The 27,805-nt window shown below is 46.4% G+C and overlaps 2 protein-coding genes across 3 annotated transcripts; both read right to left on the reverse strand.

Moving 5' to 3' along the window:
• Positions 1-867: 867 nt before the first annotated feature.
• vipas39 (VPS33B interacting protein, apical-basolateral polarity regulator, spe-39 homolog) lies at positions 868-15,723 on the reverse strand. Of its 2 annotated transcripts, none has more exons than XM_034149398.1 (19): positions 15,504-15,723; positions 14,650-14,744; positions 11,626-11,731; positions 11,387-11,524; positions 9,971-10,009; positions 9,646-9,710; positions 9,225-9,281; positions 8,488-8,580; positions 8,225-8,258; positions 7,871-7,973; positions 7,304-7,331; positions 4,487-4,560; positions 4,149-4,224; positions 3,089-3,223; positions 2,435-2,476; positions 2,173-2,349; positions 1,406-1,495; positions 1,211-1,315; positions 868-1,122 (listed from the first exon to the last, which is right to left on the reverse strand). In XM_034149398.1, exons 2-19 carry the CDS (start codon positions 14,740-14,742, stop codon positions 1,102-1,104), a joined length of 1,476 nt encoding a protein of 491 aa, XP_034005289.1. In that variant the 5' UTR covers positions 14,743-14,744; positions 15,504-15,723; the 3' UTR covers positions 868-1,101. The 2 variants fall into 2 exon arrangements, 1 of the variants encoding a protein (XP_034005289.1); XR_004557379.1 differs by having other exon boundaries at positions 983-1,122; positions 2,413-2,476.
• An 8,734-nt stretch (positions 15,724-24,457) lies between these two features.
• On the reverse strand, positions 24,458-27,538 carry LOC117497419 (prothymosin alpha-like; the record flags this gene model as incomplete). The annotated part of the gene is given in 3 exon segments (XM_034149393.1): positions 24,458-25,290; positions 25,481-25,670; positions 27,487-27,538. Coding segments are annotated over 3 exon segments (286 nt in total), but the record flags the coding sequence as incomplete, so codon positions are not given.
• Between the last annotated feature and the right edge of the window lie 267 nt (positions 27,539-27,805).

The raw sequence follows: 27,805 nt of genomic DNA on the forward strand, positions 1-27,805 counted from the left end.
GTTATGCGCCTTGGAAAATATTTCCCCAACATCTATAATGGCTGATGTCAAACAGTAAGGTTTCATCAAGCTGTGAAACTAAAAAGAATGTCTTGAAAATATTACAAAATAAATAATAAGAAAGTGTTTCAAGGTTGAAGCATAGCCGTTGAAAAACATATGCCAATAGCTTCCGTTATTTATTTGTGTCTCTCGGCTCTCATGTTTATTGGCTTCTTAAAAGCAGCGGCTGTTGAACTGCGGTTGTCTTTTGCCGGGCTCCGGTGATTGGCAAATCTGGGTGATGCCTTCTGATATGATTTAGCATGTTTGGCGTGTGTTACCATTAGCATACCGCACCGCTGTCATCCTCGTCCGATCCACCACTCGCAGTCCATCATCAGGTCTCCCTTGAAAAATAGATCGATGATCTCAATGGGATTCACCTGGTTAAATAAAGGTTTGAAATTAAATCGTTGTTGTAGTCCACAGGGAACCCGAAATGTTCCCACACAGCTGATTTAAAAGAAGCAGGTGGGTCTCCTGTGTGTTATCTGAAATCGCCATACTAACTTTTCTTCTTCTTGTATTTTGTTAGTTTTGTTGTGTTTTCTTCTTGTTCTTCATTTGTTGTTTAAGGGCGGCTGGCAAACAGCTTTTAGGCGCAATACCTGGATTATATAGCGTCGTGGATACTGCTCTGAATGACAGACTTTTTTCCCACTCATAAAAAAAGGCGTATTCGTCGTGTGACTGCATGCACCGAACCGTGACGTCCGAACTGTGACGGTTCGGGACGAATAAGGATACCGTTACACCCGTTCCATATTGTTGGAAAGCGATTTTCGGCAAACTTCCGCTTCTCGTCTTCCAATAAAAAAGAAAAAGTCACATTTTTAAATAAAGTTTTAATAGTTTTTACAACATTATTTATCAAATCAAGAGGAATGTCGAAACGATGACTCAGCAGAAATACAAGCCCCACCCACCCAGTGTCCTGTGGGCGGGGTCAATCAGCATCTGCAATCTAATTAGATGTTCTTGTTGCCACGGTGACAGCTCTTCTCTTGTCTCTGGAAGAAGCCTATTCATTTTCAAAGTAAAAGTCTTTAGTTTAGGCTTTCAGTTCTTCCAACGAATTTGCTGAAAGAGAAGAAGAAAAAAAAAGGTTACATGATGACCCCCCCCTCAGGGTTGCCCCCCCCCTCACCGGGTTGCCCCCCACCCTCACCTGATTGGTCAGCAGCTCATCGATCTTCCTCTCCTCGGCCGACCCCCTCTCGACCTTCCCTCGGTATCCTAGCAACTGCTGCCGGTCCTTCAGGTCTCGGTATGTCTGATTGGCCCAGAGAGACGCCAGTCATCATGACATCAACAACGTAAGTAAGCTTTTAAATACTCATTATTATTATTATGAAAGTCTCACGTTGATAACGATGTCGTGACATTTATGTTTCTGGGCCAAAGTGATCCTAAGCTCCGCATCATCAACCAGCGCCACGTAGTCCTGCAGTACCTGTCAATCAAACAACACACCTGTCAATCAATCAACACACCTGTCAATCAATCAACACACCTGTCAATCAATCAACACACCTGTCAATCAAACAACACACCTGTCAAAGAAACAACACACCTGTCAATCAATCAACACACCTGTCAATCAATCAACACACCTGTCAATCAATCAACACACCTGTCAAAGAAACAACACACCTGTCAATCAATCAACACACCTGTCAATCAATCAACACACCTGTCAAAGAAACAACACACCTGTCAAAGAAACAACACACCTGTCAATCAAACAACACACCTGTCAAACAACAGCACACCTGTCAATCAAACAACACACCTGTCAATCAACACACCTGTCAATCAATCAACACACCTGTCAAACAACAGCACACCTGTCAATCAAACAACACACCTGTCAATCAATCAAACACACCTGTCAAAGAAACAACACACCTGTCAATCAAACAACACACCTGTCAATCAATCAACACACCTGTCAAACAACAGCACACCTGTCAATCAAACAACACACCTGTCAATCAATCAACACACCTGTCAAACAACAGCACACCTGTCAATCAACAGCACACCTGTCAATCAACAGCACACCTGTCAATCAACAGCACACCTGCCAGTCGCACACCTGTTTTCAGCAGGGTAGCCCCTCCCTCTCACCTGTGTGGGGGCGGAGTTCTTCTGCAGGACGTCGACCACGCGCTGGAAGCTGAGTGGAGATTTCTTCTTGGTGAATCCGAGCCAGTTCCTGGAGGTAAACAGAGCGTCGACGTCCGACCACGCCTTCAGCTTCGCCCGCGCAGCTAGAGCCGTCACGAAGAACTGCTTCTCCGAGATCTGAGGTCAGAGGTCAACCAGGTGAGAGGGCGAAGACCTTACCTGTAACCTCCTGTAACTCACCTGTCAAACCACCACGGCTCACCTTGAAGGTCTGACGCACGTTCAGAGGGCTGCTGAAGGTGCCCTGCAAACAGGAAGAGACACAAGCTGCTTTCAATATTCAGGTTCAGAATAACCTCTGCTTCATTTAGTTTAACCCGGACTAACCTGGAACTGGTTTAACCCGGACTAACCTCGGTCTGGTTTAACCCGGACTAACCTCGGTCTGGTCTAGTTTAACCTGGACTAACCTGGAACTGGTTTAACCCGGACTAACCTCGGTCTGGTCTAGTTTAACCCGGACTAACCTGGAACTGGTTTAACCCGGACTAACCTCGGCCTAGTTTAGTTTAACCCGGAATAACCTGGAACTGGTTTAACCCGGACTAAGCTCGGCCTAGTTTAGTTTAACCCGGACTAACCTCGGCCTGGTTTAACCCGGACTAACCTCGGCCTAGTTTAGTTTAACCCGGACTAACCTGGAACTGGTTTAACCTGGACTAACCTCGGCCTGGTTTAACCCGGACTAACCTCGGTCTAGTTTAGTTTAACCCGGACTAACCTCTGCCTGGTTTAAACCGGACTAACCTCGGCCTAGTTTAGTTTAACCCGGACTAACCTCGGCCTGGTTTAACCCGGACTAACCTCTGCCTGGTTTAACCCGGACTAACTTTGGCCTGGTTTAACCCGGACTAACCTCGGCCTCAGAGTAGTGGTAGAAGCAGCAGTAGTACAGCGTTGTGATCAGCGGCATGTTGAGAATCGAAGCTTTCCTTGGAAACTTCTGGAAGATTTCCAGCTTCCCTCCTCGCTCAGCCTGCCGATCGGTGGCCTGCAACAGGTGGGATTAAACTGGAGTTAAACTGGAGTTAAACTGGGATTAAACTGGAGTTAAACTGGGATTAAACTGGAGTTAAACTGGAGTTAAACTGGGATTAAACTGGAGTTAAACTGGAGTTAAACTGGGATTAAACTGGGATTAAACTGGAGTTAAACTGGAGTTAAACTGGAGTTAAACTGGGATTAAACTGGAGTTAAACTGGGATTAAACTGGGATTAAACTGGAGTTAAACTGGAGTTAAACTGGGATTAAACTGGGATTAAACTGGAGTTAAACTGGAGTTAAACTGGAGTTAAACTGGGATTAAACTGGGATTAAACTGGAGTTAAACTGGGATTAAACTGGAGTTAACTGGAGTTAAACTGGAGTTAAACTGGGATTAAACTGGAGTTAAAACTGGATTAAACTGGAGTTAAACTGGAGTTAAACTGGATTAAACTGGAGTTAAACTGGGATTAAACTGGAGTTAAACTGGAGTTAAACTGGAGTTAAACTGGAGTTAAACTGGGATTAAACTGGGATTAAACTGGAGTTAAACTGGGATTAAACTGGAGTTAAACTGGGATTAAACTGGGATTAAACTGGAGTTAAACTGGGATTAAACTGGAGTTAAACTGGAGTTAAACTGGGATTAAACTGGAGTTAAACTGGGATTAAACTGGAGTTAAACTGGAGTTAAACTGGGATTAAACTGGAGTTAAACTGGAGTTAAACTGGAGTTAAACTGGAGTTAAACTGGAGTTAAACTGGGATTAAACTGGAGTCAAACTGGAGTTAAACTGGGATTAAACTGGAGTTAAACTGGAGTTAAACTGGGATTAAACTGGAGTTAAACTGGGATTAAACTGGAGTTAAACTGGGATTAAACTGGAGTTAAACTGGGATTACACTGGAGTTAAACTGGGATTAAACTGACCTCGATGATGATTTGTCTCTCCAGCAGAGTGTAGTGATCCTGGACGAGAGAAAAATCTTCTGGAGAAAATGGAAGACTGGAAACAGAGTATTTGTACGCAAATATCAGTTCAGAGTATTTGTACACGCTTTAAAGTATGCAAACATCAGTTCAGTGTATTTGTATACGTGTTAAAGTATGCAAACATCAGTTCAGTGTATTTGTACACGTGTTAAAGTATGCAAACATCAGTTCAGTGTATTTGTACACGTGTTAAAGTATGCAAACATCAGTTCAGTGTATTTGTACACGTGTTAAAGTATGCAAACATCAGTTCAGTGTATTTGTACACGTGTTACCTGAGGCAGCTCTTCAGGAAGTCCCGCCTCTTGTTTTCGTCAGCAATGCTCAGGTGTTCTTTATACTGTAGCAGCTGTCGCCATGGAAACAGAAAGTGAAATCACCTGTGAACTGAGGAAGTGTGTGTGTGTGTAGTGTGTGTTTGTGCTATGTGTGTGTAGCAGTGGCGAGCCCTGAGGGCCCTCTAGGCCCTGAGGGCCTAAGATATTCTACAAAATAATATTTGAAAACAAATTGTTTTTTTTTTTAAATATCTTTTTTTTTTAAATATTTTTCATTAGTTTTACCAAAATAACTTGATTTAATTGTATTTAAAATAACATTTCCAAATAAATAAATCCTTCCAATCTGCCTGTTCAGTCTCTGCGAGTTACTGTGAAGATAGGAGCTGATTGGTCCTGCTGTAAATTCACAGAGGGCCAGCTATAGTAACTCAACGAGAGAGTAATGTCAAATGACAGAACAGTTGACCAATCATATCTTCCCTCTAAATGGGTGGGCTTTATTTTCGCGGACTTTATGACAAGTTCCGCCCGCTGTGAAGTCTATGCAAGTGGTGCAGTGACGCGTCCTAAAACCCGGAAGGAAGCTGCGCTCGGGTTCCCTCGACAGAAAGCAGTGGGATTTCTCATGGATGTAATAGCTGGAAATAAGGTCTGTGGAAAACGAACCGGTTTGATAAATGCACGTTTTGTTCAGCCGGATAATATCCACATGTCTACCCTACTTTTATAATTTTCGAATCATAAATCTAAATCGATAGATTTATGATGGATAGATCTATGATTAGCATAAGTTCGTTCATGATGGCTCATGTCAGTGATAGTGATGACATCGTTGCGAAATTATTAACCGAGTCATTTTCAAGATTGAGTTACAATGATAAACTGGAGTGGCAAAGGATCAGCTGCATGACCCGCCATCAAGTGCTTCATCCAGAAGGACACGAGGATGGACTTTGTGTTTCAGTCATTTGATCATCAAAGGTAGGCCTAAGTCATTTGATCATCAAAGGTAGGCCTGAGTCATTTGATCATCAAAGGTAGGCCTGAGTCATTTGATCATCAAAGGTAGGCCTAAGTCATTTGATCATCAAAGGTAGGCCTGAGTCATTTGATCATCAAAGGTAGGCCTGAGTCATTTGATCATCAAAGGTAGGCCTGAGTCATTTGATCATCAAAGGTAGGCCTAAGTCATTTGATCATCAAAGGTAGGCCTAAGTCATTTGATCATCAAAGGTAGGCCTAAGTCATTTGATCATCAAAGGTAGGCCTAAGTCATTTGATCATCAAAGGTAGGCCTGAGTCATTTGATCATCAAAGGTAGGCCTAAGTCATTTGATCATCAAAGGTAGGCCTAAGTCATTTTCAATGTGGGCCGCCGTGCCGACTTCATTCATTGTAATTGTTGCTTGGCTGTGGGTGCCCTGTGATAATAGGTGTTTATATAAATGGTGTTCTGTGTGGTCGAGGGTCGCTGTCATCGATGCGTTTTGCACCCCGGGCCGTTGTTTTGATATTCCGCTGAAGTATACGCTGAGACGTAATAACTCTTCTTTTAGGGAAGGGGGTCAGAGGGCCTCGGTATAAAAGTCACGGCTCGCCACTGGTGTGTCGTGTGTGTTTGTGCTATGAGTGTGTAGTGTGTGTTTGTGTGTTTGTGCTATGAGTGTGTAGTGTGTGTTTGTGCTATGAGTGTGTAGTGTGTGTTTGTGCTATGAGTGTGTAGTGTGTGTTTGTGCTATGAGTGTGTAGTGTGTGTTTGTGCTATGAGTGTGTAGTGTTTGTTTGTGTGTTTGTGCTATGAGTGTGTAGTGTGTGTTTGTGCTATGAGTGTGTGTGTGTGTTTGTGCTATGAGTGTGTAGTGTGTGTTTGTGCTATGAGTGTGTAGTGTGTGTTTGTGCTATGTGTGTGTAGTGTGTGTTTGTGCTATGTGTGTGTAGTGTGTGTTTGTGCTATGAGTGTGTAGTGTGTGTGTTGTGCTATGAGTGTGTAGTGTGTGTTTGTGCTATGGGTGTGTGTTGTTTGTGTGTTTGTGCTATGAGTGTGTAGTGTGTGTTTGTGCTATGAGTGTGTAGTGTGTGTTTGTGTGTTTGTGCTATGAGTGTGTAGTGTGTGTTTGTGCTATGTGTGTGTAGTGTGTGTTTGTGCTATGTGTGTGTAGTGTGTGTTTGTGCTATGAGTGTGTAGTGTGTGTTTGTGTGTTTGTGCTATGTGTGTGTAGTGTGTGTTTGTGTTATGATGGAGTGTGTAGGTTGTGTGTTTGTGCTATAGTGTGTGTAGTGTGGTGTTTGGTGCTATGTGTGTGTAGTGTGGTGGTTGGTGGCTATGAGTGTGGTAGTGTTGTTTGTGGTGTTTGTGGCTATGAGTGTGTAGTGTGGTGTTGTGCTATGAGTGTTGTAGTGTGTGTTTGTGCTATGAGTGTGGAGTGTGTGGTTGTGGTATGTGTGGGTGTAGTGTGGGTTTTGTGTGTTTGTGCTATGAGTGTGTAGTGTGTAGTTTGTGCTATGTGTGTGTAGTGGTGTGTTTGTGCTATGAGTGGGTTAGTGGTGTGTTTGTGCTAATGTGTGTGTAGTGTGTGTTTGTGGCTATGAGTGTGTAGTGTGTTGTTTGGTGTGGTTTGTGCTATGAGTGTGTAGTGTGTGTGTAGTGTGTGTTTGTGCTATGTGTGTGTAGTGTGTGTTTGTGCTATGAGTGTGTAGTGTGTGTTTGTGTGTTTGTGCTATGTGTGTGTAGTGTGTGTTTGTGCTATGAGTGTGTAGTGTTTGTTTGTGTGTTTGTGCTATGAGTGTGTACTTGTTATTTGTTGTACGTACCGCCACGTCCTCCGTTCGGCCCAGAGCTCTAAGCAGCAGAAGAAGGAATCAAATCAGATAAACTCAGTATGTACAGGTGTGTGCAGGTGTGTACAGGTGTGTACAGGTGTGTGTAGGTGTGTACAGGTATGTACAGGTGTGTGTAGGTGTGTACAGGTATGTACAGGTGTGTGCAGGTGTGTGTAGGTGTGTACAGGTATGTACTGGTGTGTGTACAGGTATGTACTGGTGTGTGTAGGTGTGTACAGGTATGTACTGGTGTGTGTAGGTGTGTACAGGTGTGTGCAGGTGTGTACAGGTGTGTACAGGTGTGTGCAGGTATGTACAGGTGTGTGTACAGGGAGGCGTGTGGTGCAGTGGGTTGTGTGTTGGTGTTCGGATCAGGTGGTCACAGGTTCAAACCCCACTGCAGTCAGCATGTCGTTGTGTCCCTGAGACACTTCACCCCAAAGTACCCACAGTATTGAGTATGTAAGTCGCTTTGGATAAAAGCGTCTAGCAAGTGACATGTAATGTGATGTAACATGTGATGTGATGTAACATGTCATGTAATGTGTACTCAGAGACCTGAACAGCTCCTGCAGCAGACGGTGGTCTCGGCTCTCTCTCAGGTAGCAGATTAAATGTCTCAGAGCCGTTTGTCTGGACTGCAGCTCGCGGAACAAAACCTCTGTCAGAAACAGAAAGTAACATCAGGTTCAACAGGAAGTAACATCAGGTTCAACAGGAAGTAACATCAGGTTCAACAGGAAGTAACATCAGGTTCAACAGGAAGTAACATCAGGTACAACAGGAAGTAACATCAGGTTCAACAGGAAGTAACATCAGGTTCAACAGGAAGTAAAATCAGGTTCAACAGGAAGTAACATCAGGTTCAACAGGAAGTAACATCAGGTACAACAGGAAGTAGTATTCTCTCACCTTTACTCAGAGTCCTCTTTAAATATATCAAAACCTGCATGGAGAGAGCAGCTGTTAATTATTAGTTATATGAGATAGTGTTGTCATGCTTCAAATTATAAATAAAGTTATATATGATGTTGTCATTATAAATAAAGTTATATATGATGTTGTCATTATAAATAAAGTTATATATATGATGTTGTCATAATAAATAAAGTTATATATGATGTTGTCATTATAAATAAAGTTATATATGATGTTGTCATTATAAATAAAGTTACGGCGGTGATGACGTTCCCATCGTTGGCGCTGACGGAGAAGTCGAGCAGCAGCAGTTTGTCCTGCAGGGAGCGGAACTTCTCCAGAGACACGGCCTGAAGTACAAGTACACAGAGTACTGCATTATACACGGCCTGAAGTACAAGTACACAGAGTACTGCATTATACACAGCCTGAAGTACAAGTACACAGAGTACTGCATTATACACGGCCTGAAGTACAAGTACACAGAGTACTGCATTATACACGGCCTGAAGTACAAGTACACAGAGTACTGCATTACTGCATTATACACGGCCTGAAGTACAAGTACACAGAGTACTGCATTATACACGGCCTGAAGTACAAGTACACAGAGTACTGCATTATACATGGCCTGAAGTACAAGTACAGAGTACTGCATTACTGCATTATACGCGGCCTGAAGTACAAGTACAGAGTACTGCATTATACACGGCCTGAAGTACAAGTACACCGAGTACTGCATTACTGCATTATACACCGCCTGAAGTACAAGTACACAGAGTACTGCATTACTGCATTATACACCGCCTGAAGTACAAGTACACAGAGTACTGCATTATACCCCAGGAGCAGTTCTGCATTATACACTGTATTTGCAGAACATGTGTACTCTGTAGTACTGCAGTGTGTACTCTGTAGTACTGCAGTGTGTACTCTGTAGTACTGCAGTGTGTACTCTGTAGTACTGCAGTGTGTGTGTTTACAGGTGTGTTACCTTTCCGTGCTGCATCCTCTGAACCGTCTCCTCAGGCGACCAATCACTGATGTAATCCTGAAACAGAACCAACCAATCACTGATGCTATCCTGAAACAGAACCAATCACTGATGTAATCCTGAAACAGAACCAATCACTGATGTAATCCTGAAACAGAACCAATCACTGATGCTATCCTGAAACAGAACCAACCAATCACTGATGCTATCCTGAAACAGAACCAATCACTGATGCTATCCTGAAACAGAACCAATCACTGATGCTATCCTGAAACAGAACCAATCACTGATGCTATCCTGAAACAGAACCAATCACTGATGTAATCCTGAAACAGAACCAATCACTGATGTAATCCTGAAACAGAACCAGCTCGTTAGGAAACGGATCAAATTAAATTCCTTCATCAGATTTATTTCGTACCTTGTATTCAGATTTGGGTTTTCGGAGTTCTGGAGCATAGAGCCGGAGAGAGGAGTCGGTGAGCGCTACGACACAAACACCTTAACATTAGGCTAACCCATTCCCCATTCATTCAATAAATCATTAACCCATTCCCCATTCATTCATTAACCCATTCCCAACTCATTCATTTACTCATTCATTAACTCATTAATGTACTCATTCATTAACTCATTCAATGACCCATTCACTAACTCATTAACCCATTCCCAACTCATTCATTAACTATTTCACTAACTCATTCACTGACCCATTCACTAACTCACACAGAGTGTATTTTACTCACAGTCGGTGAACTGCTGGAAGTTTCCTCCTTTAGTTTTCCCTGCAGAGAAAAAAATCTACCTTCAGTTTCATACATTCACCTGTCTGTGTCTCACCTGTCTGTCTCTCACCTGTCTGTCTCTCACCTGTCTGTCTCTCAACTGTCTGTCTCTCAACTGTCTGTCTCTCAACTGTCTGTCTCTCACCTGTCCGTCTCTCACCTGTCCGTCTCTCAACTGTCCGTCTCTCACCTGTCCGTCTCTCAACTGTCCGTCTCTCAACTGTCCGTCTCTCAACTGTCCGTCTCTCAACTGTCCGTCTCTCACCTGTCCGTCTCTCACCTGTCCGTCTCTCACCTGTCCGTCTCTCACCTGTCCGTGTCTCACCTGTCCGTCTCTCACCTGTCCGTCTCTCACCTGTCCGTCTCTCAACTGTCCGTCTCTCACCTGTCCGTCTCTCACCTGTCCGTCTCTCACCTGTCCGTCTCTCACCTGTCCGTCTCTCACCTGTCCGTCTCTCACCAGTCCGTCTCTCTGACACCTGTCAGTCTCTCACCTGTCCGTCTCTCACCTGTCAGTCTCTCACCTGTCCGTCTCTCACCTGTCCGTCTCTCAACTGTCCGTCTCTCACCTGTCCGTCTCTCACCTGTCCGTCTCTCACCTGTCCGTCTCTCAACTGTCCGTCTCTCACCTGTCCGTCTCTCACCTGTCCGTCTCTCACCTGTCCGTCTCTCACCTGTCCGTCTCTCACCTGTCCGTCTCTCACCAGTCCGTCTCTCTGACACCTGTCAGTCTCTCACCTGTCCGTCTCTCACCTGTCAGTCTCTCACCTGTCCGTCTCTCACCTGTCCGTCTCTCTCACCTGTCCGTCTCTCACCTGTCCGTCTCCTCACCTGTCCGTCTCTCACCTGTCCGTCTCTCACCAGTCCGTCTCTCTGACACCTGTCAGTCTCTCACCTGTCCGTCTCTCACCTGTCAGTCTCTCACCTGTCCGTCTCTCACCTGTCCGTCTCTCACCTGTCAGTCTCTCACCTGTCTGTCTCTCACCTGTCTGTCTCTCACCTGTCTGTCTCTCACCTGTCTGTCTCTCACCTGTCCGTCTCTCACCTGTCAGTCTCTCACCTGTCAGTCTCTCACCAGTCTGTCTCTCTGACACCTGTCAGTCTCTCACCTGTCAGTCTCTCACCTGTCCGTCTCTCCCCTGTCCGTCTCTCACCTGTCCGTCTCTCACCTGTCTGTCTCTCTGACACCTGTCCGTCTCTCACCTGTCCGTCTCTCACCTGTCCGTCTCTCACCTGTCCGTCTCTCACCTGTCTGTCTCTCACCTGTCTGTCTCTCTGACACCTGTCTGTCTCTCACCTGTCTCTCACCTGTCTCTCACCTGTCCGTCTCTCACCTGTCTGTCTTTCACCTGTCTGTCTCTCACCTGTCTGTCTCACCTTTGAACAGGGAGCTCAGGGAGTATCCTGATTGGCTCTTGCTGGTCGTTGAGGTGTCAGTGTTGATTTTGGGGAAGGCGGGCTCTCTGTCTGTCCTCTGATTGGACGCTGCCGTCTCGTTCACAGACCAGGATATACCTGAGGAGACGAAGCAGAATGATTACAATAATAAACTCAGCTGCGACAGCCAATCCAAGCCCAGGACTGCCCACAGGTGTTAATAATAATAATAAACTCACTCCCCACAGGCTCTCCGCTCCAGCTGATCTTCTCCACGTCCTCTTCATCATCGTCTTCCTCCACCAGGCGGCGGATGCTGTTCACCGCCTGCTTCGACTCTTTCAACTGAAACACAGAGGAAGAGCTCATAATGCTGACTCAGGGGTTAGGACTCATAAAGCTGACTCAGGGGTTAGGACTCATAATGCTGACTCATGTCAGGGGTTAGGACTCATAAAGCTGACTCAGGGTTTAGGACTCATAATGCTGACTCGGGGGTTAAGACTCATAATGCTGACTCGTGTCAGGGGTTAGGACTCATAATGCTGACTCATGTCAGGGGTTAGGACTCATAAAGCTGACTCAGGGGCTAGGACTCATAATGCTGACTCATGTCAGGGGTTAGGACTCATAAAGCTGACTCAGGGTTTAGGACTCATAATGCTGACTCGGGGGTTAAGACTCATAATGCTGACTCGTGTCAGGGGTTAGGACTCATAATGCTGACTCATGTCAGGGGTTAGGACTCATAATGCTGACTCAGGGTTTAGGACTCATAATGCTGACTCAGGGGTTAGGACTCATAATGCTGACTCAGGGGTTAGGACTCATAAAGCTGACTCAGGGGTTAGGACTCATAATGCTGACTCGTGTGAGGGGTTAAGACTCATAAAACTGACTCAGGGTTTAGGACTCATAATGCTGACTCAGGGGTTAGGACTCATAAAGCTGACTCGGGGTTTAGGACTCGTAACGCCGACTCAGGGGTTAGGACTCATAATGCTGACTCGTGTGAGGGGTTAAGACTCATAAAACTGACTCATGGTTTAGGACTCATAATGCTGACTCAGGGGTTAGGACTCATAACGCTGACTCGGGGGTTAAGACTCATAATGCTGACTCATGTCAGGGGTTAGGACTCATAAAACTGACTCAGGGTTTAGGACTCATAATGCTGACTCGGGGGTTAAGACTCATAATGCTGACTCGTGTAAGGGGTTAGGACTCATAATGCTGACTCATGTCAGGGTCTAGGACTCATAATGCTGACTCAGGGTCTAGGACTCATAATGCTGACTCAGGGTCTAGGACTCATAATGCTGACTCAGGGTCTAGGACTCATAATGCTGACTCAGGGTCTAGGACTCATAATGCTGACTCAGGGTCTAGGACTCATAATGCTGACTCAGGGTTTATATTCATAATGCTGACTCTGGGTTTAGGACTCATAACGCTGACTCTGGGTTTAGGACTCATAACGCTGACTCAGGGTTTAGAACTCATAACGCTGACTCAGGGTTTAGAACTCATAATGCTGACTTATGTCAGGGTTAAGGACTCATAATGCTGACTCAGATTTAGGACTCATAATGCTGACTCAGGTTTAGGACTCATAATGCTGACTCATGTCAGGGTTAAGGACTCAAGGGTTTAGGACTCATAATGCTGACTCAGGGTTTAGGACTCATAATGCTGACTCAGGTTTAGGACTCATAATGCTGACTCAGGTTTAGGACTCATAATGCTGACTTAGGTTTAGGACTCATAATGCTGACTCATGTCAGGGGTTAGGACTCATAAAGCTGACTCAGGGTTTAGGACTCATAATGCTGACTCAGGGGTTAAGACTCATAATGCTGACTCGTGTCAAGGGTTAGGACTCATAATGCTGACTCAGGGTTTAGGACTCATAATGCTGACTCATGTCAAGGGTTAGGACTCATAATGCTGACTCAGGGTTTAGGACTCATAATGCTGACTCAGGGGTTAGGACTCATAAAGCTGACTCAGGGGTTAGGACTCATAATGCTGACTCGTGTGAGGGGTTAAGACTCATAAAACTGACTCAGGGTTTAGGACTCATAATGCTGACTCAGGGGTTAGGACTCATAAAGCTGACTCAGGGTTTAGGACTCATAACGCCGACTCAGGGGTTAGGACTCATAATGCTGACTCGTGTGAGGGGTTAAGACTCATAAAACTGACTCATGGTTTAGGACTCATAATGCTGACTCAGGGGTTAGGACTCATAACGCTGACTCGGGGGTTAAGACTCATAAAACTGACTCAGGGTTTAGGACTCATAATGCTGACTCGGGGGTTAAGACTCATAATGCTGACTCGTGTAAGGGGTTAGGACTCATAATGCTGACTCATGTCAGGGTGTAGGACTCATAAAGCTGACTCAGGGTCTAGGACTCATAAAGCTGACTCAGGGTCTAGGACTCATAATGCTGACTCAGGGTCTAGGACTCATAATGCTGACTCAGGGTCTAGGACTCATAATGCTGACTCAGGGTTTATATTCATAATGCTGACTCTGGGTTTAGGACTCATAATGCTGACTCAGGGTTTATATTCATAATGCTGACTCAGGGTCTAGGACTCATAATGCTGACTCAGGGTCTAGGACTCATAATGCTGACTCAGGGTCTAGGACTCATAATGCTGACTCAGGGTCTAGGACTCATAATGCTGACTCAGGGTCTAGGACTCATAATGCTGACTCAGGGTCTAGGACTCATAATGCTGACTCAGGGTTTATATTCATAACGCTGACTTAGGGTTTAGGACTCATAACGCTGACTTAGAGTTTAGGACTCATAACGCTGACTCAGGGTTTAGAACTCATAACGCTGACTTATGTCAGGGTTAAGGACTCATAATGCTGACTTATGTCAGGGTTAAGGACTCATAATGCTGACTCAGGGTTTAGGACTCATAATGCTGACTCAGGGTTTAGGACTCATAATGCTGACTCAGGGTTTAGGACTCATAATGCTGACTCAGGGTTAAGGACTCATAATGCTGACTCAGGTTTAGGACTCATAATGCTGACTCAGGGTTTAGGACTCATAATGCTGACTCAGGTTTAGGACTCATAATGCTGACTCATCTGAGGGTTTAGGACTCATAATGCTGACTCATGACAGGACTCATAATGCTGACTCAGGTTTAGGACTCATAATGCTGACTCATCTGAGGGTTTAGGACTCATAATGCTGACTCATGACAGGACTCATAATGCTGACTCAGGGTCTCACCCGGCTGAACTCGTCGTCTTCATCATCGAAGGTGAAGGCTTTGAACTTGGAGCTGTTCCAGTAGTCTTCCTCGTCGGTTTTACTCTTCATCATCTGGAAACAACAACACTTTATTAATCAAACCGTCATCACAGACAGAAACAATAAAGATCTCCCTGTTTTAAATATGAGTAAATATTACAACAGACCCTCCTGATGTTATTACTGACTTTAACCACAGTCTGTTAGCATGTTAGCCTGTTAGCCTGTTAGTCTGTTAGCCTGTTAGCCTGTTAGCCTGTTAGCCTGTTAGCCTGTTAGCCTGTTAGCCTGTTAGCCTGTTAGCCTGTTAGCCTGTTAGCCTGTTAGCCTGTTAGCCTGTTTACAGTAACAGAGAATCTGCTGAGTTAGAAACAAACATGTTAGCTATGCTGTCAGAAACTGTCAGTAATTTAAGGCTCACTTGTATCACGTTAACTAAATCCTTCCTCAGAGCATCAACCTTCTGTTGATATGTTATACTCTGTCTGGCTCTCAATGTGTTTACTAAGATCAGAGGTTGCTTCCTCACACCAAGTAGTGCTATCAGCCATATATTACAGACAATCAGCTGTTACCTTATTACATACGGTACAGAGACTATCAGCTGTTATTAAATACGGTACAGAGACTATCAGCTGTTACCTTATTACATACGGTACAGAGATTATCAGCTGTTATTAAATACGGTAGAGATTATCAGCTGTTATTAAATACGGTACAGAGACTATCAGTTGTTATTAAATACGGTACAGAGACTATCAGCTGTTATTAAATACGGTACAGAGACTATCAGCTGTTATTAAATACGGTACAGAGACTATCAGCTGTTTACCTTTTATTCTTCTCTGATGGAGGCTTCACGGCTTCCGGTCGTGCAGAGGCTGCTGGGAGTTGTAGTGCTCTGACATGGCGGAGTATTTAGGCTTGTTCGAGACGAGCTGCGGCTCGCCTCGAAAGTAGACGAAATAGCCGATTGCAGCCGAGGGAGGTCTCAAAAAGCTCGCCTGAAGTCGGACAGCTCGGAGTCTTCTTCTTCTTCTTCTTCTTCTTCTTCTTCTTCTTCTTCTTCTTCTTCTTCTTCTTCTTCTTCTTCTTCTTCTTCTCTCGGGATTTGGCGGATTGCAAAGAACTTTAAGGTGCATACCGCCACCTACTGTACAATAGTGTGTATCACCATATCATCCTTTCACCACTTGTGGAATTATACCATGTATTTACGTTGTTTTAAATTCTTCCAATCAATCCTGTTTCACTCAAATACTTAAGAATGGCCTTCCTGGTAGCTCTCCCCCCTCACCCCCTGTCCCCAGTGTCCCCATCAGGCTCCTCTCTCTTCCTGGTAGCTCTCCCCCCCTCACCTCCTGTCCCCAGTGTCCCCATCAGGCTCCACTCTCTTCCTGGTAGCTCTCCCCCCTCACCCCCTGTCCCCAGTGTCCCCATCAGGCTCCACTCACTTCCTGGTAGCTCTCCCCCCTCACCTCCTGTCCCCAGTGTCCCCATCAGGCTCCTCTCTCTTCCTGGTAGCTCTCCCCCCTCACCTCCTGTCCCCAGTGTCCCCATCAGGCTCCTCTCTCTTCCTGGTAGCTCTCCCCCCTCACCTTCTGTCCCCAGTGTCCCCATCAGGCTCCTCTCTCTTCCTGGTAGCTCTCCCCCCCTCACCTTCTGTCCCCAGTGTCCCCATCAGGCTCCACTCTCTTCCTGGTAGCTCTCCCCCCTCACCTTCTGTCCCCAGTGTCCCTATCAGGCTCCTCTCTCTTCCTGGTAGCTCTCCCCCCTGTCCCCAGTGTCCCCATCAGGCTCCTCTCTCTTCCTGGTAGCTCTCCCCCCTCACCTCCTGTCCCCAGTGTCCCCATCAGGCTCCTCTCTCTTCCTGGTAGCTCTCCCCCCTCACCCCCTGTCCCCAGTGTCCCTATCAGGCTCCTCTCTCTTCCTGGTAGCTCTCCCCCCTGTCCCCAGTGTCCCCATCAGGCTCCTCTCTCTTCCTGGTAGCTCTCCCCCCTCACCTCCTGTCCCCAGTGTCCCCATCAGACTCCTCTCTCTTCCTGGTAGCTCTCCCCCCTCACCCCCTGTCCCCAGTGTCCCCATCAGACTCCTCTCTCTTCCTGGTAGCTCTCCCCCCTCACCTCCTGTCCCCAGTGTCCCCATCAGGCTCCTCTCTCTTCCTGGTAGCTCTCCCCCCTCACCCCCTGTCCCCAGTGTCCCCATCAGGCTCCTCTCTCTTCCTGGTAGCTCTTACCCCCTCACCTCCTGTCCCCAGTGTCCCCATCAGGCTCCTCTCTCTTCCTGGTAGCTCTTACCCCTCACCTCCTGTCCCCAGTGTCCCCATCAGACTCCTCTCTCTTCCTGGTAGCTCTCCCCCCTCACCTCCTGTCCCCAGTGTCCCCATCAGGCTCCTCTCTCTTCCTGGTAGCTCTCCCCCCTCACCCCCTGTCCCCAGTGTCCCCATCAGGCTCCTCTCTCTTCCTGGTAGCTCTTACCCCCTCACCTCCTGTCCCCAGTGTCCCCATCAGGCTCCTCTCTCTTCCTGGTAGCTCTCCCCCCCTCACCCCCTGTCCCCAGTGTCCCCATCAGGCTCCTCTCTCTTCCTGGTAGCTCTCCCCCCTCACCTCCTGTCCCCAGTGTCCCCATCAGGCTCCTCTCTCTTCCTGGTAGCTCTCCCCCCTCACCTCCTGTCCCCAGTGTCCCCATCAGGCTCCTCTCTCTTCCTGGTAGCTCTCCCCCCTCACCTCCTGTCCCCAGTGTCCCCATCAGGCTCCTCTTCCTGGTAGCTCTCCCCCCTCACCTCCTGTCCCCAGTGTCCCCATCAGGCTCCTCTCCTGGTAGCTCTCCCCCCTCACCTCCTGTCCCCAGTGTCCCCATCAGGCTAAATAAACATTGATTGATTGATTGATTGATTAGCCTAGCTTAGCATCAGGACTGGAAGCTATGGAAACAGTTAGCCTAGCTTAGCATCAGGACTGGAAGCTATGGAAACAGTTAGCCTAGCTTAGCATCAGGACTGGAAGCTATGGAAACAGTTAGCCTAGCTTAGCATCAGGACTGGAAGCTATGGAAACAGTTAGCCTAGCTTAGCATCAGGACTGGAAGCTATGGAAACAGTTAGCCTAGCTTAGCATCAGGACTGGAAGCTATGGAAACAGTTAGCCTAGCTTAGCATCAGGACTGGAATGACTGAATATGATGTAGAAGAAGAGATGGTATGAAATAAAAGGTAACATCAACACGATGAGTTTTATTTTCACCATTTTTGTAAATACATATTTTTTTTATCTCAGGAAGTTAATTAAAGTGAAAATACACGAAGTGTAGTGACCACGATATCCATTTGTTTCGTGTCCTTTGTTTGTGATTCACTCGTGGGGCTGACCGACGAATAGACGCTCGTAGTTTGAGAGAAAATATAGAAATGTCAAGATGAGATTGAAAAGTAAGATAGTTTATTCCAAAAAAGGCAAAAATAAATAAACGTTTTTAAACAAATTATTTCTCATATAAACTGATATTTCAATGTTAAAGGGGGGTGCTAGTGACTTATCCGACCGGCCCACTTCAGTACCGGCCCATCGGGATTCGTCCCGAACGTCCCGATGGCCAGTCCGCCCCTGCTTCCCAGGTTCCAAGAGCTACGGGGAGCAGTAACCCTATGGGTCGACTACCATGACTACATCTCCAGGTTTAAAGCTTCTCTTCTCCTTGCACCATTTCTGTCTTTCTTGCATGAGGGGTAAATATTCCTGGCACCAGCACCTGTTTCCATCGGCGTCTTACGTACAGGTCCTTCTTACGTACAGCCCTTCTTCATCCAAAGTCTGCTGCTTCTAAACAGAATAGAGAACCTGCCTCACAGACTTAACCAGACGCTCCCATGCTCCTCCATGGGGGGATGCTCCTGGGGGGTTGAAACAGAATGGAGAGGGCTTCCTTTAACTCTCTCTGAGCTCCAACAAAATGGGTCCCATTGTCAGATCGTATATGTTTCACTTGACCTCTTCTGCATATGAATCTTCTCAAAGCATCGATGCATGAGTCTGTATCAAGTGAGCTGGCGACCTCAATGTGCACAGCTCTGCTTGTCATGCACGTGAACAGCACTCCTCTTTCATGTGCTACGTCCTCTTTTGACTTGAACAGGGCCAAAGTGATCCACACCAACATGTCTGGCTCAAGCCTTTCCTGTGGCAGCCATCTTCTGCTCTTTGGCTCTTTGTCGTCTCCACAAAACACAATCTCCCAATATGTTCCTTCCAGCAGAGTTGGCTTTGATCCCTCTTCCTAACTTCAGAGAGGATGTGCTTTCTTCCTCCATGTCCACTTCTTTCATGCATGTGCCTTAATATGAGAGTTGACACATGACAGGGAACTTAGTTTCTTCTGGCATAGCTGCCCTCCTCAGGCGTCCTGCCTCCTCCTCAGGCGTCCTCCTCAGGCGTCCTGCGTCCTCCTCAGGCGTCCTGCGTCCTCCTCAGGCGTCCTGCGTCCTCCTGAGGCGTCCTCCTCAGGCGTCCTCCTCAGGCGTCCTGTGTCCTCCTCAGGCGTCCTCCTCAGGCGTCCTCCTCAGGCGTCCTCCTCAGGCGTCCTGCGTCCTCCTCAGGCGTCCTCCTCAGGCGTCCTCCTCAGGCGTCCTGCGTCCTCCTCAGGCGTCCTCCTCAGGCGTCCTCCTCAGGCGTCCTGCGTCCTCCTCAGGCGTCCTGCGTCCTCCTGAGGCGTCCTCCTCAGGCGTCCTGCGTCCTCCTCAGGCGTCCTCCTCAGGCGTCCTCCTCAGGCGTCTTCCTCAGGCGTCCTGCGTCCTCCTCAGGCGTCCTGCGTCCTCCTCAGGCGTCTTCCTCAGGCGTCCTGCGTCCTCCTCAGGCGTCCTGCGTCCTCCTGAGGCGTCCTCCTCAGGCGTCCTGCGTCCTCCTCAGGCGTCCTCCTCAGGCGTCCTCCTCAGGCGTCCTGCGTCCTCCTCAGGCGTCCTGCGTCCTCCTCAGGCGTGTGCTGTCATGTCCTCTGGAGAACACTGTACTGGTCTGTCCACAGTGTGGCCTTCATGCTTTCTATTTTCTGCTCAACATTGCTTTTGTTTTGAGCATCGGTGTTGGAGTCATTTAAAGTGGAAATAAGCTCTTTTCTCCTTTGAACGAGCCGTTTCAAGCTTTCTTTGAACTTCAGGATCCATGCTACTGCAACTTGTAGTTTTCTCCAGCTGGAGAAATGCATGAGTAGCTTGCCTGCAGGACTTTCTGTGACCATAACTGTGTTGACAATAGCATTTCTTTTGACCACTACATCATCGCAGGAGAGAGAGATGGATTCCAGGGGAACCAGCGGGTAGTCCTTTTCTGACTTCCAGAGCATTTCTGGATCCATGTCCTGTTCTCCATGTGTCGGCCTTTTGTCCTCTAGAGGCGGCATCAGCAGGATTGATCCTTGTGTTCACATAGTGCCATTAGCCGCATTTCACCGTACTTTTCGCGTTTAGTTCCGTTAGTACCCCTTATGTCGCGTTCACACCAAAAATCGTACTTAATCTCGGGAACTTTTACCCCCATTTTTAGAGCCGGCTGAGAGAGCGTACTTTCCTGTGGGTGAAAAGTGCCCCAAAAGTGCCCCAGTGCTGATTGGCTGGGCGAATTGCAAACCACGCCCCGTACAACTGTGAAAATGTTGTGTGGAGACGCCATTGTTTTTCCTCGCTACAAAAACCCAACGCACCGACGGAGCGTTGGGTTCTCTACGCCGAGGACGCGACCCAGGGAATGCACTGAAGCCAGTTCAGTAGCTTTCACTCGACCTGGGAATCGTGCACAGCCCCACGGCACACCGGATAAAAATAAAGAAACTCGGGCAGGACTACAAACGGCGGATTTAGTGGCCAACGATGACGACCACGACGAAGGTAAAATCAACTACATGCACTGGGGTTTTAATCTGCACAATAATGGTCTCAGATGTACTTTTATTTGCTCAGTAGATCAAGCTAGCCATGCTAGGCTGAATAGGCTAACACCGGCCCCGAGCTAGCTACATCTAGCTAGCTAGATATTCTCGGCCGCGATGAAAACGTTTTGACTTGTGAATAACTGTGCAGTGTTTCTGTAATTTGCTTCACTAACTCATGGCACTAATCGTCTGTTTCAGGCGAGGATGGACAACTCTCGGGATTGGAAACAAGCGAGCTTTGCCTTCTAGATCACAGCGCTTGCTCGTCCCCCTTACCAGCAACCAAACGCAAAGGTACACACACTGTAACTTTGTCTTGAAAGAACGTTACGCATCGAACTGATGTTCACAATCATGTTTATTTCCTTCTTGGTACAATTATGAAACAGCGTGAAAACGTATTCGCCTAGACCGGCATTTACAAATGTCTCTCACAAACATTGTAAACATCCGGGCTAGAGGTCACATGACTTCCGGTACGAAAACTTGCCTCAACAACATTAAACAAAGTTCAAGCATACATGAAGCACTCTTCAAAAAGGAACAATCCTCCGTGTTTGAACCTCTTAAATCGCTGCATAGCCGATTTATCTGGACTGGATTATCCCAGAGAGGCCAAACATTCTTTATAACACAGTTTCAGATTTGTGAAACCTTAATTCTATTTGTGAAAATACCAAAAACACATTCCTAGTATGTTGTAAAACTACATGGCGACTAAACAGATCTTGTATCCTGCTTATTTTCCCCTCTTAGGAAAGCGGACACGGGATGCGAATTTCTTTGACACCGCCCAGGCGTTGGAGGACCGGCGTGCCGTGGTGAAAGAGTCGATGCACGGGGATCAGATGGTGCTGTTCACCAAGGCCCAGGAAACGGAGGACAAGATGCTCACCAGTTCATTTTATATTATTGTTATTACTGTTATTATATAGTCTTGATACAACTGACACTTTATTTTATATTGATAATGTTAATTTACATGTACAACTTCTATTTTATTTACATTAAAAATGTGAACTTCTATTTACTGTTAAACAGATCCTGTATCTTGCTTATTTCTCCTGACACTTTATCTTTAGTGACCGTAGCATCCTATACATCACATGTAAGTGATTATTCTGATACCATCATGTTTCATCGGTTATAAACTGGCAAAGCTTTGTCATTTATTTATCATCAATGTTGCAACCTTGTGGAGGAATGGCAGGGGCACATACACAAATATGATCATTTATATCATTTTAAATATTATTTGACCTAAAACTAAATGTTTTTATGATTGTCCTCTGAGGAGGACATGGGGATTTGCTAACTTTTAATCCCCCCCCCCATTTTACACAACACAAAATGGAGTCCACTATGGGCCGAAACTAACATGTATGTTTATGGCAGACGGATGCAGTGGGTCTCAGGAAGATAAATAATAACGGTGGGTTTGCTGCTGAGCCTATTTACTGTGCATACAACACACCTGGCACAGTTTATTGTTATTATATTGCCACACTGTACACTATTGTAATGTTGCCTGTCTTGACTGGAAAATAAAAGAGAAACAAAAGCACTGTACAAAAGATCATCTTTATTGTCAAAATGTTTACAATGTACACGCTGTTCAGATGCCTCATGAGGGCTGTTCAGATGCCTCATAAGAGCTGTTCAGATGCCTCATAAGGGCTGTTCAGATGCCTCATGAGAGCTGTTCAGATGCCTCATAAGAGCTGTTCAGATGCCTCATGAGGGCTGTTCAGATGCCTCATAAGAGCTGTTCAGATGCCTCATAAGAGCTGTTCAGATGCCTCATGAGGGCTGTTCAGATGCCTCATGAGGGCTGTTCAGATGCCTCATAAGAGCTGTTCAGATGCCTCATGAGGGCTGTTCAGATGCCTCATGAGAGCTGTTCAGATGCCTCATGAGAGCTGTTCAGATGCCTCATAAGAGCTGTTCAGATGCCTCATAAGAGCTGTTCAGATGCCTCATAAGAGCTGTTCAGATGCCTCATAAGAGCTGTTCAGATGCCTCATAAGAGCTGTTCAGATGCCTCATAGAGGGCTGTTCAGATGCCTCATGAGAGGCTGTTCAGATGCCTCATGAGAGCTGTTCAGATGCCTCATAAGGGCTGTTCAGATGCCTCATGAGGGCTGTTCAGATGCCTCATGAGAGCTGTTCAGATGCCTCATAAGAGCTGTTCAGATGCCTCATAAGAGCTGTTCAGATGCCTCATGAGAGCTGTTCAGATGCCTCATAAGGGCTGTTCAGATGCCTCATAAGGGCTGTTCAGATGCCTCATGAGAGCTGTTCAGATGCCTCATGAGAGCTGTTCAGATGCCTCATAAGAGCTGTTCAGATGCCTCATGAGGGCTGTTCAGATGCCTCATAAGGGCTGTTCAGATGCCTCATAAGAGCTGTTCAGATGCCTCATAAGAGCTGTTCAGATGCCTCATAAGGGCTGTTCAGATGCCTCATGAGGCTGTTCAGATGCCTCATAAGAGCTGTTCAGATGCCTCATAAGGGCTGTTCAGATGCCTCATGAGGAGCTGTTCAGATGCCTCATAAGGGCTGTTCAGATGCCTCATGAGGGCTGTTCAGATGCCTCATGAGCTGTTCAGATGCCTCATGAGCTGTTCAGATGCCTCATAAGGCTGTTCAGATGCCTCATAAGGGCTGTTCAGATGCCTCATGAGGCTGTTCAGATGCCTCATAAGAGCTGTTCAGATGCCTCATAAGGGCTGTTCAGATGCCTGAGAGCTGTTCAGATGCCTCATGAGGGCTGTTCAGATGCCTCATAAGAGCTGTTCAGATGCCTCATAAGGCTGTTCAGATGCCTCATGAGGGCTGTTCAGATGCCTCATAAGAGCTGTTCAGATGCCTCATGAGGGCTGTTCAGATGCCTCATGAGGCTGTTCAGATGCCTCATAAGAGCTGTTCAGATGCCTCATAAGGCTGTTCAGATGCCTAGGATGAGGGGCTGTTTCAGATGCCTCATAAGAGCTGTTCAGATGCCTCATAAGAGCTGTTCAGATGCCTCATAAGAGCTGTTCAGATGCCTCATAAGAGCTGTTCAGATGCCTCATAAGAGCTGTTCAGATGCCTCATAAGAGCTGTTCAGATGCCTCATAAAGCTGGGGTCGCCGGTAAGGCAGTCCATTCGTCCCTGTACTCATTACTTTCACAAAGGTTATGTAATATGCAACATGCTGCCACCTGGATTTTGATCTTGTCCATCTTGCAGTCGTTTCTTTTCATCAAGCACCGCCACCTGCCCTTCAGTCTGCCAAAAGCGTTCTCCACCACCCACTCGTGCTCGGCTTGTTATTGTACGCAAGTTGCTCAGGCTGCATGAACTCAGTTACAAAGCTGTATAACATGAGCACAAACAGCACAACTTCAGTCGACTCCATCTCCATCATGTCTGAGGTCGGAAACAACAGACGCCTAATGTACAGCGAGTGGGTGGGCGTCGCAGTATACAAGGGAACTTTTTCTTCTTCTTCTCTTGTTTTGTAGCGGATTGCAAACAACTTTAAGGTGCATACCGCCACCTACTGTACTCGCCATGAAGTGGTTTGTGGCCTGCCAGTAAAGCCAAAGCAGAAGAAGAAGAAGTGACGTCAGCGGCTCATTTGCGTAATCTTCCCTCAGGGAAAAGTACTCCGGTGTGAACGCGATCTGTACTAAGTGCCCTGGGGTAAAAAGCGCCGGGGCACTGAGTGCCGGAACTAAGTACAGGAAAGTACTTGGTGTGAACGCGGCTATTGGGTTCTCTCTGTGGACTCCCTGATGATGGAGATCCACCTTGCTGGTTGGGAGCGTCACAGCTTGCTTCTTGTGCCTTTAACATTGAAATATCAGTTTATTTGACAAATAGTTTGTTTAAAACTTTTATTTATTTTTGCCTTTTTTGGAATAAACGATCTTACTTTTCAATCTCATCTGGACATTTATATGTTCTCTCAAACTACAAGCGTCTATTCGCCGGTCAGCCCCACGAGAGAATCACAAAGGACACGAAACAATGGATATCGTGGTCACTACACAAAGTACACAAAGTACATAAAGTACATAAAGTACACATAGTACACAAAGTACATAAAGTACACAAAATACACAAAGTACACGTAAAAAACAGTAAAACGGTTGAAACCGCAGGAAGCTGCTTCAGGAGGGAATGATGTCATATTAACATTCATATAAAAATACAGACGCGTCTCGAGCTACAGCCTTTGTACAATATAAACAACTCCAGGTGAGGGTCAGGTGACCTCCATCAGGTCAGGTGAGGGTCAGGTGACCTCCATCACTCCAGGTGAGGGTCAGGTGACCTCCATCACTCCAGGTGAGGGTCAGGTGACCTCCATCAGGTCAGGTGAGGGTCAGGTGACCTCCGTCACTCCAGGTGAGGGTCAGGTGACCTCCATCACTCCAGGTGAGGGTCAGGTGACCTCCATCAGGTCAGGTGAGGGTCAGGTGACCTCCATCACTCCAGGTGAGGGTCAGGTGACCTCCATCACTCCAGGTGAGGGTCAGGTGACCTCCATCAGGTCAGGTGAGGGTCAGGTGACCTCCGTCACTCCAGGTGAGGGTCAGGTGACCTCCATCACTCCAGGTGAGGGTCAGGTGACCTCCGTCACTCCAGGTGAGGGTCAGGTGACCTCCATCACTGCAGGTCGAAACTCATCTCGTCCTCCTCACAGCCGTAATCTGAAAACAGGATCAGGATCAGGTTCAGGTTCAGGTTCAGGTTCAGGTTCAGGTTCAGGTTCAGGTTCAGGTTTAACCCTAACCCTAACAACTATAATGTCTGTAACATATCTATCTCTTCACACCCTGCAGGGAAACATATTGAAATCAAAAAGAATAACTCAATCTAGTTTCAAACTGAAAGCCGGACCTCCTACGAGCTGCAGAGCGCTGACACACTCTTCCTCCTCCACGTCCTGCACCTCCTGCTCCTCCTCTTCCTCCTCTTCCTCCACCTCCTCTCCCTCCTCCTGCTGGTCCTGGTCTACAGACGGGGGGGCAGCGGGGGGGCAGGAGGCCTCAGGTGATGCATCTGTTGTCATGGTGACAGCGTTCTCTGCCTGAGAAAAACAATTAGCAAACTAAAGCACTGTGATCGCCCTCTGTGTAATGTGGTAGTAATCATACAGTGATTGCCCCCTGTGTAATGTGGTAGTAATCATACAGTGATTGCCCCTGTGTAATGTGGTAGTAATCATACAGTGATTGCCCCTGTGTAATGTGGTAGTAATCATACAGTGATTGCCCCTGTGTAATGTGGTAGTAATCATACAGTGATTGCCCCCTGTGTAATGTGGTAGTATCATACAGTGATTGCCCCCTGTGTAATGTGGTAGTAATCATACAGTGATTGCCCCCTGTGTATGTGGTAGTAATCATACAGTGATTGCCCCTGTGTAATGTGGTAGTAATCATACAGTGATTGCCCCCTGTGTAATGTGGTAGTAATCATACAGTGATTGCCCCCTGTGTAATGTGGTAGTAATCATACAGTGATTGCCCCCTGTGTAATGTGGTAGTAATCATACAGTGATTGCCCCCTGTGTAATGTGGTAGTAATCATACAGTGATTGCCCCCTGTGTAATGTGGTAGTAATCATACAGTGATTGCCCCCTGTGTAATGTGGTAGTAATCATACAGTGATTGCCCCCTGTGTAATGTGGTAGTAATCATACAGTGATTGCCCCTGTGTAATGTGGTAGTAATCATACAGTGATTGCCCCCTGTGTAATGTGGTAGTAATCATACAGTGATTGCCCCCTGTGTAATGTGGTAGTAATCATACAGTGATTGCCCCCTGTGTAATGTGGTAGTAATCATACAGTGATTGCCCCCTGGTAATGTGGTAGTAATCATACAGTGATTGCCCCCTGTGTAATGTGGTAGTAATCATACAGTGATTGCCCCTGTGTAATGTGGTAATAATCATACAGTGATTGCCCCCTGTGTAATGTGGTAGTAATCATACAGTGATTGCCCCCTGTGTAATGTGGTAGTATCATACAGTGATTGCCCCCTGTGTAATGTGGTAGTATCATACAGTGATTGCCCCTGTGTAATGTGGTAGTAATCATACAGTGATTGCCCCTGTGTAATGTGGTAGTAATCATACAGTGATTGCCCCCTGTGTAATGTGGTAGTAATCATACAGTGATTGCCCCCTGTGTAATGTGGTAGTAATCATACAGTGATTGCCCCCTGTGTAATGTGGTAGTAATCATACAGTGATTGCCCCCTGTGTAATGTGGTAGTAATCATACAGTGATTGCCCCCTGTGTAATGTGGTAGTATCATACAGTGATTGCCCCCTGTGTAATGTGGTAGTAATCATACAGTGATTGCCCCTGTGTAATGTGGTAGTAATCATACAGTGATTGCCCCTGTGTAATGTGGTAGTAATCATACAGTGATTGCCCCCTGTGTAATGTGGTAGTAATCATACAGTGATTGCCCCCTGTGTAATGTGGTAGTAATCATACAGTGATTGCCCCTGTGTAATGTGGTAGTAATCATACAGTGATTGCCCCTGTGTAATGTGGTAGTAATCATACAGTGATTGCCCCTGTGTAATGTGGTAGTAATCATACAGTGATTGCCCCTGTGTAATGTGGTAGTAATCATACAGTGATTGCCCCCTGTGTAATGTAGTAGTAATCATACAGTGATCGCCCCCTGTGTAATGTGGTAGTAATCATACAGTGATTGCCCCTGTGTAATGTGGTAGTAATCATACAGTGATTGACCCCTGTGTAATGTGGTAGTAATCATATAGTGATTGCCCCCTGTGTAATGTATTGGTTTTGTTATTATCTGTGTGTTTATTGACTATGTGAAACAGAGTGCTCTGATTGGTCAGGACATGTGAATGATGTCACCTGGGCGGCAGGTTTCTTCTTCTTTGAGGATGAGGACAGGAGGAGGCGGACCCTGAAAAAAGGAGACAACATTTGTTAGAGCCACAATGAAGTCAAAGTTATTATTTAGATTCATAATTTGATAAATGAATTAATGATGTAAAATGATTTATATTGCCATGGTGAATATCTTTTGATGAAATGATTGTTTATTTTAAATCGTAAATATGATCTGTTTCCTTGTACCTTCCGGTGTTTATTTAAGTGAGGTAATTGAGGACAGCCGCGGTGCTCTGAGACCTGATGAGACGGGGAGCGGAACAGTTTTTCGACCGCAAAT

This window comes from Trematomus bernacchii, unplaced genomic scaffold, assembly GCF_902827165.1.
Source record: "Trematomus bernacchii unplaced genomic scaffold, fTreBer1.1, whole genome shotgun sequence".
In the NCBI taxonomy this organism is placed as follows: Eukaryota; Metazoa; Chordata; class Actinopteri; order Perciformes; family Nototheniidae; genus Trematomus; species Trematomus bernacchii.